The 12,341-nt window shown below is 39.6% G+C and overlaps 1 protein-coding gene across 3 annotated transcripts in view; it reads right to left on the minus strand.

The window, feature by feature from the left end:
• Positions 1-1,647: 1,647 nt before the first annotated feature.
• Positions 1,648-12,341, minus strand: part of ADGB (androglobin) — a 90,014-nt gene continuing 79,320 nt past the window's right edge. For all 3 annotated transcript variants that reach the window (XM_072995615.2, XM_020810415.3, XM_078383272.1), the window contains 5 exons: positions 11,201-11,356; positions 6,826-6,928; positions 4,010-4,121; positions 3,196-3,379; positions 1,648-2,102 (listed from right to left, as the gene is read on the minus strand). In XM_072995615.2, coding sequence (XP_072851716.2) covers positions 1,911-2,102; positions 3,196-3,379; positions 4,010-4,121; positions 6,826-6,928; positions 11,201-11,356 — 747 coding nt within the window. In that variant the 3' untranslated portion in view covers positions 1,648-1,910. The remainder of the gene's footprint in view (positions 2,103-3,195; positions 3,380-4,009; positions 4,122-6,825; positions 6,929-11,200; positions 11,357-12,341) is intronic.

The following is a 12,341-nucleotide window of genomic DNA, read 5'->3' on the forward strand; positions in this document are numbered from 1 at the left end:
ATTTCTTGGAAAACTTTCCAAATCATCTTTGAAACTAGCTGCCTGCACATGGAGTATCTGAGTAGACACAACATGCCATATACACTGATGCTCACTGGGGAAAGCATTCATATGTTTGAAAAAGAAATGAACGTTGTTCTTTGCAGGAGCCTTGAAATATCATAAAAAAAGTACACAGGCTTGGAACAGTCAAGCATTTAGAAACAATGTATTAACATTATTTTTCAGCAGCTTGAGAGATGCTTTTTACTGGTACTGTGCAAAGTCAGCAAAAGCTTCCTATCGCCTCTTCAGAATGACTCAGCAAAAAACTATGCAGTTGTCTCTATCAGGCTATCTGTGCAAAAATAAGTTTTGATAAGAAAGGACCAATGTCACAGGAACTTTTGGGAAGAAAACTATTACAAGACATTTGTCTGGTCTAATCAGAGAATAGACTACACTCCCTTGAGAAAGTGGTCACTCTGATGGGTGGAATGGGGAAGTCTGGCCACTAAAACAGGAGCAACAAGAGATATCATGGTATAAAATCCACATGGCATCAGGAATATGGCTCTGTATGCTTCCCAGATGCTGTGCACAGATGGCAACATAATGTTAAAGTCTTCAAAAGCCTGTGGTTCCTGTTTGATGGGGAGCAGAAGCACCCGGAAAAAGCAAACAGATACCTTTAATGGTTCCTTTAACCACTAGCTAATACTATGTGGCTTCAGTTTTCTATTTTTGCATGGCATGCCTCTTATACTGTATACAGATCACTATATTTCCTGGTGCTTCTGCTCTTGGCCCAAACAGGAGCCTTAGGCTTCAATAAAGGGCAATGGGGAATTTATGACTTGCAGGCGTTTGCCAATGGGGCAAAGAGAGACAAGTGATTTTGTCCTTTCTGAGGTGAAACCATATGAGAACCACACTACCACACTTCAAGCTGATTCTTCATGTTTCCAGACTGTCTTGGAATTTAGCTTTAACTACAGGTCCTGTAGCTTCAACATCTAGTCAAACTGGTTTTTAATCTTTTCTGCTTCTCTCCACATCTGGAGCTCTGGAGTGACAAGACTGCTAGATTCAAAACTATGCCTTTTTATTCCGTAGTTACAAACATGGGGACTCGTAGGCCTGGTCTGTAAAATCTGTAGCTAAATAACCAGCAAAATAGCAATCAGCTGCTGGTACAAGTCTTGGCCCATAGAAAATAAAACAAAATTAAGGATTTTAGCTGGTATTACTAGGGCTTCAGCTTATATTACCAGAGCCTCATGGTGCAGTGGTTAAACTGTTGTACTGCAACCAAAACTGTGCTCACAATCTGGGATTCAATCCCAGTTAGCGGACTCAAGGTTGATTCAGCCTTCAATCCTTCCGAGGTTGGTAAAATGAGTAACCAGCTTGCTTGGGGGAGGGGGGCAATGTGTAGCCTCCATAATTAACTTGTAAACCACCCAGAGAATGCTTGAAGTGCTATGGGGTGATACACAAGTAGCGTGCTTTTTCTTTTTGCTTCACAGTACACCCATTTTCTTGTCCTACAGAGTATACAGAAGGTAGCAGCTGGGAATTATTCTCTTCACCCCCACTACATATTTTTTTCTGATTTTAATTCTAACTGAATCTGGAAAGCAGCTGAAAATAGTGAAACACATGCAATTTACAATTTCTTTGTAAACATTTATTGTCTTTAACATGTAAAATATATATTCAAAAACTAATTATAAGATTAACCTTAACACTTTAAAATCAGTGACATCATGCTAATAAGGATGAGGCATATCTAAATGGACTTCAAAACAACACTTTGAAAAAGAATTGTATCATCCAATGCTGCAGATATCGATTCTGAACAATACTGTAAAAAAAGATACTAATTTCTGAACAGTAAGGTCATTTGTAGAGTTGCTCTTTCAGATGTATCATTTTTTCTTCCCTTTACCTTTTCCTCCCTTTTTTTTCTGCACATCTGGTGTTTTCTTCTCTTGTTCTGCTCGAAGGGCAGCTTCTTCAGCTGCTAGTGCTTCTTGCCTTAAGCGTTCGGCTTCTAGTAGCTTAGCTCTGTATGCTTCCCGGACACTGAGAACCCTGCCTCGTGCTTCATCTAAGGATGCCTATCCAAAGACAAATATATCCATCTCATGCAAAATCATTCCTCAGGTATAAACCAAGACAACTTCTCTCTCTTATATTTTAAGTGATTCACTTCCAAAAAGTGAAATACAGATACAGATATACTCCCTTACCTATTAATTTTCCTTAACTGTTTGGATTTTAAAATTATAAGTTGGAACAATTATCTTTTAACAATTTCAGTATACTCCAAGAAAACCCCAGTAACATGAATACTACCTTATATATACAGTACTTACTCTTTAAATAAATTAACTGTAAATTAGAATTACAAACAATTTTAGAAGAATCTGAGAATAGCTACAAGAGATTTATATAACAAGACTGATTGATTGATTGATTTAAGCTTACATCCTCCTTTCAGCCAAGGAAAGGGCACTCAAGGCAGGGTAAGAGTAATAAATAAAAATAAAAATAAATGCAATTAAAGCATAAATCCATACTAACAGAAAACAAATAAGAAGTAACAACACCTGGTTAAGGCCTGGTTCATAGCTCATTGAGTTGGAGGACCTGGTTGTACAGCCAGAGGCTGGAAGTTTGATTCCACACTGTGCTTTGCAGGAGAAGAACCCATCTCTATGGCCTTGGGCAAGCTACATGGTGTCAGAATGACCCCAAGAGACGGGAATGGTAAACCTGGGAGTGCTCAAAATCTAGGAAATCCTGGGAAGGGTTCCTTTAAGTGGAATCGTCTTCGCAGCATATTCTTTTTATTATTAATCAGTCAAGGCTCTCCTAAATGACAATGTGGTTTAGATTCCACAGGTTGCCTGGATAACAATGTTTTTGTCTATAAATATTGTGTTTGTTTATTTGTAAGCATAGTTCACTGTTTTTACAGTGGATATCATAATTTACAGTATGTTCTCTTTATATTTTTGCTGTTCACTGCCGAGTAGCAATTTTGCTAGATGGGTGGTATATAAAATAAGAAAGACAAGGAAGGGAAAATCTAGGAAACTGTGGAGCAGCATACCAACTGGTAAGAATTACCAAGCCAAAATATAATTGGTAATCATGATTAAGGGAAGAAAGTCACCAGATACAATTAGGAAAATTATATGGACTTACTTGTAGGTCTTCATACATTTCAAGAACATTTTGCTTCAATTGATTCCTAGCCATCAGTTCCTGCTGTCTGTGTTCCAGAACCAGCTCTCGAAATTGTCGAAAGAGATTTATTTCTTCTGTCTTACGCATCTCTTGCTCGCGAATAATAGACTCATTCTTCAGCACAGGCTCGGGCAGTGTTTTTCTGAGGGTAAAAGACACATCTCTTATCAAAGAGCTCCTTAGTAAGAACTTACTTTAGGACTTTGACATCCTTGCACACTCTTGTCTCTATAGCTTTGTACACATGAAATACTTAGGTGCTAGACCAAGCATGAAAATAAATATATATTGCCCATTATAAAGGCTTTTTTGCTTCTGATCATGGGGCGTTCTTGGCAAAGATACTGAAGTGGCATTGCCATTTCCTACTCCAGGTGGATTGCGTTTAGTCGGAACTCTCCACTATGTCCTGTCCGTCTTGGGTGTCCCTGCACGGCATAGCCCACAGCTTCTCTGAGTTACTCAAGCCCCTTCGCCACGACAAGGCAGCAATCCATGAAGGGAGATGGCTGGACAGTGTCTGCGAAGCAACCAACATGAATTTGACACCACTCCAGGAGGCAGTGGAAGATAGGAGGGCCTCACGTGCCCTGGTCAATGGGGTCACGAAGAGTCGAACACGACTAAACAACAACAACGACGATTATAAAGGCACAAATATATGAATACAGAGATAGATAAATAGTTACAAATATTTTTAAACTTTTACAGTGTTGACTTTTCCTCTAAAAATTATATTGATCTCATTTGGTATAATGCCATTTCAATTTACCTAATATAAGGGGTAAGGTCCAGAGGCTCCCATTCCTTCCGTTGAGGTGCTAAGTTTGTTTCAGTAGCAACTGGAGGGGACACCATTTGTTCAGAAACAGGAGAAGCTGGGCCTGGCATATCAATAACAATAAAAAGAAGAAAAGGAAGCAGAAGAGGAGTAGGTGGAAGAGGAAGAAGTAGTTTCATCAGTTTGGAAGCAGAACAGCATTCTCCTCATAATACTATAAATTCTCTGCTAAACATTAGCAAATTTGATCTGTTCAATGAGTCAGCAAAATTTTGCTCATCTGATGGGCATTACATTTATAGTCCCAGCTCAGCATTGCATGTATGGGATCCTTTATCTCAAAGCAAGACTAAAGATTGCCTCCTAAGTTTCCTTTGATCCCTGTGCTATGAAGTTAGCTAATAGCTGTGAATGGATGTTGATGTTTATTTTCCTGTCTTGCTGTGGCTTTGTGTCAAAAGGATTGTTGATAGGTTCTTGCTAGCTAGGTTTGTATTGTCAAATGGTTCCGATTCTGATGTGGGAAAGCCTCAGAACTCATTGATTCACATGGTCATAGTTGTCCTACTAACTAGTAGAACCTGGCAAGCTAGGAGGTGCTGCAGGTTCTCCCTGAATCTGTTCATTCTGCTCATTCCAAAAGTGATGAGGACTTTTTGAGGTAATACCTTTATAGCCCAACCAAAAAGGCACAAATAAGCTGTTCTGCATATAATTGTATACATTACTGAAACAGCAACGTCTACGTTGGCTTGGGCATGTTGTGAGAACAGCTGATGGTCGGATTCCAAAAGATCTGTATGGAGAATTAGTGCAGGGAAATCACCCCAGAGGGAGACCACAGCTGCGATACAAGGATATCTGCAAGCGGGATCTGAAGGCCTTAGGAATGGACCTCAACAGATGGGAAACCTTGACATCTGACCGTTGAGCCTGGAGTCAGGCGGTGCATCACGGCCTCTCCCAATTTGAAGAGACAGCAGGCCGAGGCAAAGAGGCAGTCCCAGAAGCAGCAAAATCAGGGAGCTGGACAGGGGACAGATTGTATTTGTCTTCAGTGTGGAAGGGATTGTCACTCTCAAATTGGCCTTTTCAGGCACACTAGACGCTGTTCCAAGTCCTTGATACAAAGAACATTACCATAGTCTCTCGAGACTGAAGGATGCCTAAGCTTTTGTTAGTTCATGAAGGTATCATGTCAGCATAGGTTTTTTTGAGTTTGTTTGGTGCTAACATGGTTACATATCACTGGTTTTGTCTGAGTGTTCCTTTTTCTATATGGGCACTCAGAAACAAAAACAAAACAAAAGAAACCACCCACTTACAAAAACCACCCAAACCAACCCAATCCAATGTCAACCAAAAAACATGTTACTGACAGTGCTACTTCCTTGTCCTACCACTTCGCTCAAGACTGAAAACAAAATAAAACAAAACAAAAAACACCTGGGGAAGCAGGATAAGGCTGCCAGACAGAACACCTTTCCCTGCTGTGATATGGGACTTGACTATGGTCAAGATTCCTGATGGGGAAAAACACTACATCATTTCCTGTCAAGGTAGAGGCCTTATGGGGAGGTGCAAAAGCAATCATTCTATGACATATACCCATGTTCCATTCCTAATTAATTTATGCATCTGTGATCATATCTGAATTTTGAGTGCACGTGGGCCTCTATTTTTATAAAGAAGACTGTTCATTGTGGCAAAAATTGTCATGCACAACCAAAGTGCTCACAGTGATTACTGAGGATCAAGTTAGACAATGGACAAAATCCTGCTGGCATAAAGTTACATGGTGTAAACTGGATCTGGTGCCAGAATCATTCAATTTAAATTGAGCTTCCTATCTCCCATTTTCAGGGTTCAAGGCTCCGTTGGGCTCTCTTTTACCTTGGGGAACCTTTTGAGAGGCTTAGGATAGAGGGAGGGGGCATTAAGTGTCAAAAACCACTACTGGGTTGCCAGTGGTCATTCCAATCCTGCCAATGGTGATCAGGCAGAAATCTTTGACTATTAAGACTTCCCGCACCCCATCCCAAGGCTACCAAAGGCTTCTCTGGGGAGAAGGGAATGCTAAGGAGCCTCAGAACCTAAAAGAGGGGAACAAACAGCTTTCAATTAGTTTAAAATTAATTACGTTCAGTGCTAGATCCAGGTTATGCTAATGTAACTTTACATAACAGAATTTTTCCCAGTATGTTAAATGCATGATATGTTAAGATGATAATATGTTAGAAATTCTGGGTGGTAGTTTTAAGTCCTTTTCCTATGCTGTTTTCCCAAGAAAATGTGTCTGAGACTGCTATTCAATATCCATGAGGGTTGCTGCAATAGCCAGGTATAATAGTGTCCAACATGGGAGAGCTTTGTATAGAAGCAGGAAAGGGATTTTTACCACAGGACAAAATAATTAAACTCCCCTTCCATGCTACAGTCAAAATATGGATCAGTGGCTCCTACTACTTATGTTTAAGATACTGAATTGGTTGCTAATTGCAGGACCTCTATAAGTGTTTCCAACTGAATGCTCATACAGAGTCCTGTTCAAACCTTCATGGCCAGCTTGCAAAGTTCTTTAATACTGCCGGGTCCATTTAGAGGCATGGCTTATGTATATGAACACATCTCTACCATGAATATGAGTAGGAACTTACATATATGCACACATCACCCCGCCACAACACTCGAGCAGGAGAGTGCCTGCTTATTGCTCATGAAGGTCCTCCATCTGCAAAACCTTTCTTCAAGAGTTTTGCAGGCAAAAAAAAAAAAAAAAGTCTGCTTCTCCAGAACGGAGAGCTTACCTGTTCCTCCGGAACCCACTGGAGTGCTGACACTTTCAGCCTCAGACTCAAGCAAACCTTTCCTCATCAATTTATTAATAAACTGCACACGCTCCTGAGCAGCCTGGGGAAAGAAATTTACTGCAAATAAGTGGAAAAAAAATCATTTGCAAACTGTATTAATGACTAAGTCATTTTACATATTATTCACTCAAAGTATCAATGTGAATTTTAAGATTCTAGATTTTACCAAACCAACCCAGAAACCCACTGTAATAATTTCCCATTTGTATGCTAGTTTGGAAGGTACTCTCAAAGCCAATAACAGGGTTCTGATGACCAGACACTGGCAAACAACTTGGTCCAGTCTTGGATTAGTACTGCAAACAGATTTAGGGCATCAGGTGCAGTAGCAGGCTTGCTCTCTCTCTCTCTCTCTCTCTCTCTCTCTCACACACACACACACACACACACACACACACAAACAGAGAGAGAGAGAGGGAGAGAGAGGGAGAGAGAGAGAGAACAACCATCTGTCTGAATATTTTAAGACCTCATCTCCCTATCATGCCTGTAAATTTCATCCAACTCTTCCCCCACTATCTTTCAAAATCATAGCCATCTGTTGATTTTCCCATCATAGGCAACAAAGGGCCACCTATATTTCAGTACTGATTGGAATGTTGATTGCCTGAAGCAGTCTGAAGAAAAGCAACATGGTTTCTAAACCAAGTGCCAAAATCTTTTTCCCTGTTCAAAATCTCATTCCTTCACTCCAAGATAGGCTCCAAAACCAGAGCCTGTGAAAGCTGTGCAACACCTTATAGACATTTTAGCTGTATCAAAGATCATTCTGCTTTGTTGCAAACCACCACAGCCCACTATATTTGACAGTATTGTATTATAATGGGGCTCCAACTGGACATTTATGGCCACAACCTAAGATCTGTGGTAGAAAGTAGGGATATGTCATTTATTTTGGGGTTTTTTTGGGGGGGGGAATGGATTCCAAATCATAGAATTCTCCAAGGAGAAGGATTCTAGCCCACAGACCTGCACCAATAGAAACCTAAATTTCAATTCCTGACTGCCTGGGGCCTTGCTTTCTGTTTTTAATGTTAAAAAAAAAGGGGGGGGGAAGCTGCCAGTGCTTCCTCCAAGTCATAGTCTCACTGCCCTTTCAGCTCTACAACGGGTGTCTTCCAAGAACAATAACTCCCAGAAAGTATTACAGCGACTTTCTTTTTGGTACAGTAACAACAAGAAGCAAGAACCAAGGCTGAGCAGGCTCTGACCCAGAAAAGCAAAATGTAAGCATTGGTAAAGTGTGAAATAGGGGTGAGTCTGTGGGCTGGAACTCCCAGAGTTCTGCCTGGGAAATTCTTGGAGAATTCTGGAAGTTGGAGTAAAATCAATCAGTCAAACCTGAATGACACATATGGGAAACATACAGAAGCCTCTAGTTTTGTTCACAGAGTCTTCACTTAAAAGGCTCAAGCAACAGGCACTGGGAAAGGCCACTGTTTAAGACACTTAGAGAGCTGCTGTCAGTCACAAAAGGCAACGCATGCTTCATGGACAGACTGCCACAAGGCAAGGACCATTATTCCTAGCTACACTAATACACATATGTAGTTTTGATGGCACACTAAAACATATGCTGTTTAGAATGAGGTATAGGTAGCATGTAGCTCTTATTCACCAACAACAACACATAACATTTGGCAAATGTTAGATTTTTGGGATAAGAAGCTTTATTATTTCACTAAGTGATGAAGTCTTTCCTGAAAACTGAGAGATGAGTCAATGAATTAAGCACACGCATGGGTGAATGATTCATGTCACAACATTCAGCAACAGAAACAAAAAATAATGATGATGCCCAATATTTCCCCTTTAGATTGTGCAATTAAGAACTGTTTAACTGCTCATAGTTAAATAATAATAAAAAATCTTTTGGTACAGTTAAAGGAAACATGCAGGTTCTAAAGCAAAATATTTTTAAAGTAATTGCAAATGAAAATTGGTTAGTAAAGCTTACCAAAAACTAATAATAAGGTCAGCATTTGAAGTCTTAGTAACTTCCAGGAGGAAGCTATGACAGTCTGTACTCCATTGTAGCATAATAATAATAATAATAATAATAATAATAATAATAATAATAATAATAATAATAATAATAATAATAATAATAATAATAATAATAATAATAATAATAATAATAATAATAATAGTGGCATCTTAAAGGTTAACAAGTCTTATTTGACACAACCTTTTATGGATTGTGGACTGCATGCCATGGAAAGTTATATAAAATGAAACTTCCTAGTCTCCAATGCATTACAAGACTCTTTGCTGGTTTTGCTACCATAATCTTAATAACCTATGGTATTTCAACAATAAAGCTTAGTTCATTAATTCAAAAGTATATTCTTTCCCACTCTCCAGTAATATTAATGCCCATTTAAGAATATTAAGGCAACCTTTCATCTATCTATTATTCTGAACTGGACTGATACAAGAGCAGTGGAATGACAAATTTTAATAACTGATTGTTTCACAAATTTGGTAATACTGTTACTGATAACCTGATTCAAATTAGAAAGAAAAATAAGAACAAATAAGGAAGGTAACATCAGAATGGGTAAAGGAAAAAAGGTTATAATGACTAGCCAAAGCTAAATGCAAATCTAGTAAAACTTAGTAATTTGGACTGTTTGGCCATGGAGTGGGTCCATTCCAGGTTGGCCAGAGCATGTGTAGCTGAAAGGGCTATGTGCTCTGCCATCTTGTCTTTGGGCAAGCTGAGGATGCCTAATATGCCACCAGATGCAGGGAGTACTTCTGAGTACCTCATATCTTGAAAATCTACAGTATATAATCATTATCATCTTTGAACTAGTTAAGGAGGCACAGTGGGGAATCCAAACTCCCAAGAGAGGGGGATATTCGTATATGAATACGAATACCCCTACACAGCTGGATGTAACAAGGGTCCATCTCACTGGTGCGAGACCGTCCACTCACACATCTGCTAGTGACTGATCCACTCTTCCTTCCAATTTCTCCGCACCTCGCAGTTGGCTATCGTCTCCTGGCAGAAGGAGGGAAGATGTGTCTCCCTGCCAGGCCAGTGAGTGGATAGCTGCCCGCAAGCTCTGGAGCGATTGGAAGGAAGAGCAGAGTTGGCGGTGCCGGCGGAGGTGTAAGTGAATGGTCTGGCCCTAGGAGGCAGGACCCTCATTACGTCCAGCTGTGCGGGATATTTGGATTCGTATACGAATACCCCCATCTCTACTCCCAACCTTTGGCTGCACAGCCAGAGACCTAAAGAACTGAACTATGCAGCAGTTCAGTGATGATTATAATGATAATTGTAATTAAGAATTATAGAGCTAATGTAATAAGCTATATCAGATTCATGTAAAGGGATAGGAATTTTATAATAATATTTAGTACAATCTTTGTTTCCACAGAAGAAAGTTTCACTGAATTCAACAGTGTGTTACTCCCAAATAAGCATTTTTAGGACTGCAGCTGCATTATGTGAATCCACAATAGACATTTTAACTTCATATGTTTAAACATATTTTGCATTCTATGTAAAAAATTAATATTCTGCATCAGATCATTTTTGCAAATAGATCAGATTTATACTTCAGTGGCTGAAATCCTATTGCTTAGCACGGAATGTCCCAACAGTGTAAGCCCACTAAATTGGTTAGAATTTCATAAGTCAATTCCTCTATATGTTCCATTGATACATTGGGCCTACCATAGTTGTGACTTACTATGCTGAGCAAGAAAAATTTCAGCCAATAAAAGAAAATTAAAATCACATTTTAAACACCCCCAAAGAAAATGTGTGCAATCCTAAGCACTATAATTAGGATTAAACTAAAGCCTTGTGTTTAAGTAAACCTGCTTAGAGTTGTAATATTTTCAAAAATTTCCTTATATGTTTAATAGTGCAAAAATGATTGGCATGTACATCTTACAAAACAGTTCTATCAAAATTGCTTATGACACTGCTTTATGTCAGCAGTAAAATTATGACAACTAGCATGACAAGAAGTTTGGACTATCTTCCCAAATCAAAGAGAAGTCTATATTCTACTTCTCCATTTTACCTTTTTGGAATGCAGATCTTGCTTCAGCAACCAGTGCTACTTGAGCGCAAATATGAAGAAAACAAGGCATACATTGACTATTTTCCTATTGTTATTAATACAAAGCAATCTTCCAGCCTAGTGTCAACAGCAATTCTGACTTGTCAGGCATTGTGTTTAACACTGACAAATCACTTCAGGAAAATGGCTTTTTAGACGGCACTTCCATGCTGGCTTGAAGAACTTCTCATGTTCAATGCACATGGACTAGAATGAGCCCTGGTTACCTTGACAGCTCTTCCTGGTTCTGCTGCCTCCCAAGCTTGCTTCATAGCTTTGATCTCATCTGCTCTCTCAGTGTCTTTCCTCAGATCCAGTGCTTCTATCTCATTTTGTTCAATAACTAGGCGCAAGATCCAGTAGGGCTTGTTTGGATCAGATTGCTGAAAGTAATGTGAACATAATAAAACAAGAGCAGATAGTGCTTTGGAACTACTGCCTCTCAACTAAAGTATGATGCTGATATATCACTGGAAAGGAGCATTCTATATTATTATCACACAATTATCACATACCAGCTAATGGCAGATCCTGCCTTTTGTTGTGTTCATGTCCAATGCTGAGTTTAAACACCAGACTGACGTGTTCTTAACCATGGTTAGAAAGCTGAACAAATGCCCTTCATCATGGTTAGCAAAAAAGGGAACAACAATAATATTCCCCTCCTCCACATACAGTGTAATGATTAAATGTGCCAACAACATTTGATACAGGAAGCAGAGACAGCACATGAACATCCATCTCACTACCAGCAAGTAAACTATGATTAGTGTTTCAGTAGCATCTTGTCTATACTGTGTCCTTTTACCCCACCAATTTACTTATTTATTTACATTTTATCCTGCCTTTTCTAAGAAAGGACCCAAAGCAGCTTATATCGGTAAAAGACCATTTTAACACTATTTTTTTTTTGAATTAATCAAATAGTGAAGCGTTACTAAAACAGATTTAGAACCAGCAAAATGCAAACCATCTTGCCTTAAACCCTCTCCCAGAAAGTCTGTCACTAAGGAAGAGCTTGCCTGAAGAGAAAGGTATTTGCCTGCTTGTGGAAGGACAGCAAAGATTGGGTCAGCTTGTCCTCCCATGGGAGGGAGTTCCAGAGTCAAGGACAGCAACAGAGAAGGCCTTCTCCTGTGTCCCCACCAAGTGCTCCTGCGAGGATGATGAGACACAGAGACAAGCCTCCTGCAATGACCTTAACACCCGGGCAGGCTGATAGAGGGAGATACAGTTCTTGAGATAGCTTGGACCCAAATCATTTAGGGCTTTATAGGTTAAAACCAGCACTTTGAATTGGCAGTCAGAAAAGCCGCTGTAACAAGGGGTTGGCAAACTGACTGCAGCATTTTGGATCTGCCAAAGTTC

Source organism: Pogona vitticeps, chromosome 1 (assembly GCF_051106095.1).
Source record: "Pogona vitticeps strain Pit_001003342236 chromosome 1, PviZW2.1, whole genome shotgun sequence".
NCBI classification, from domain to species: Eukaryota; Metazoa; Chordata; class Lepidosauria; order Squamata; family Agamidae; genus Pogona; species Pogona vitticeps.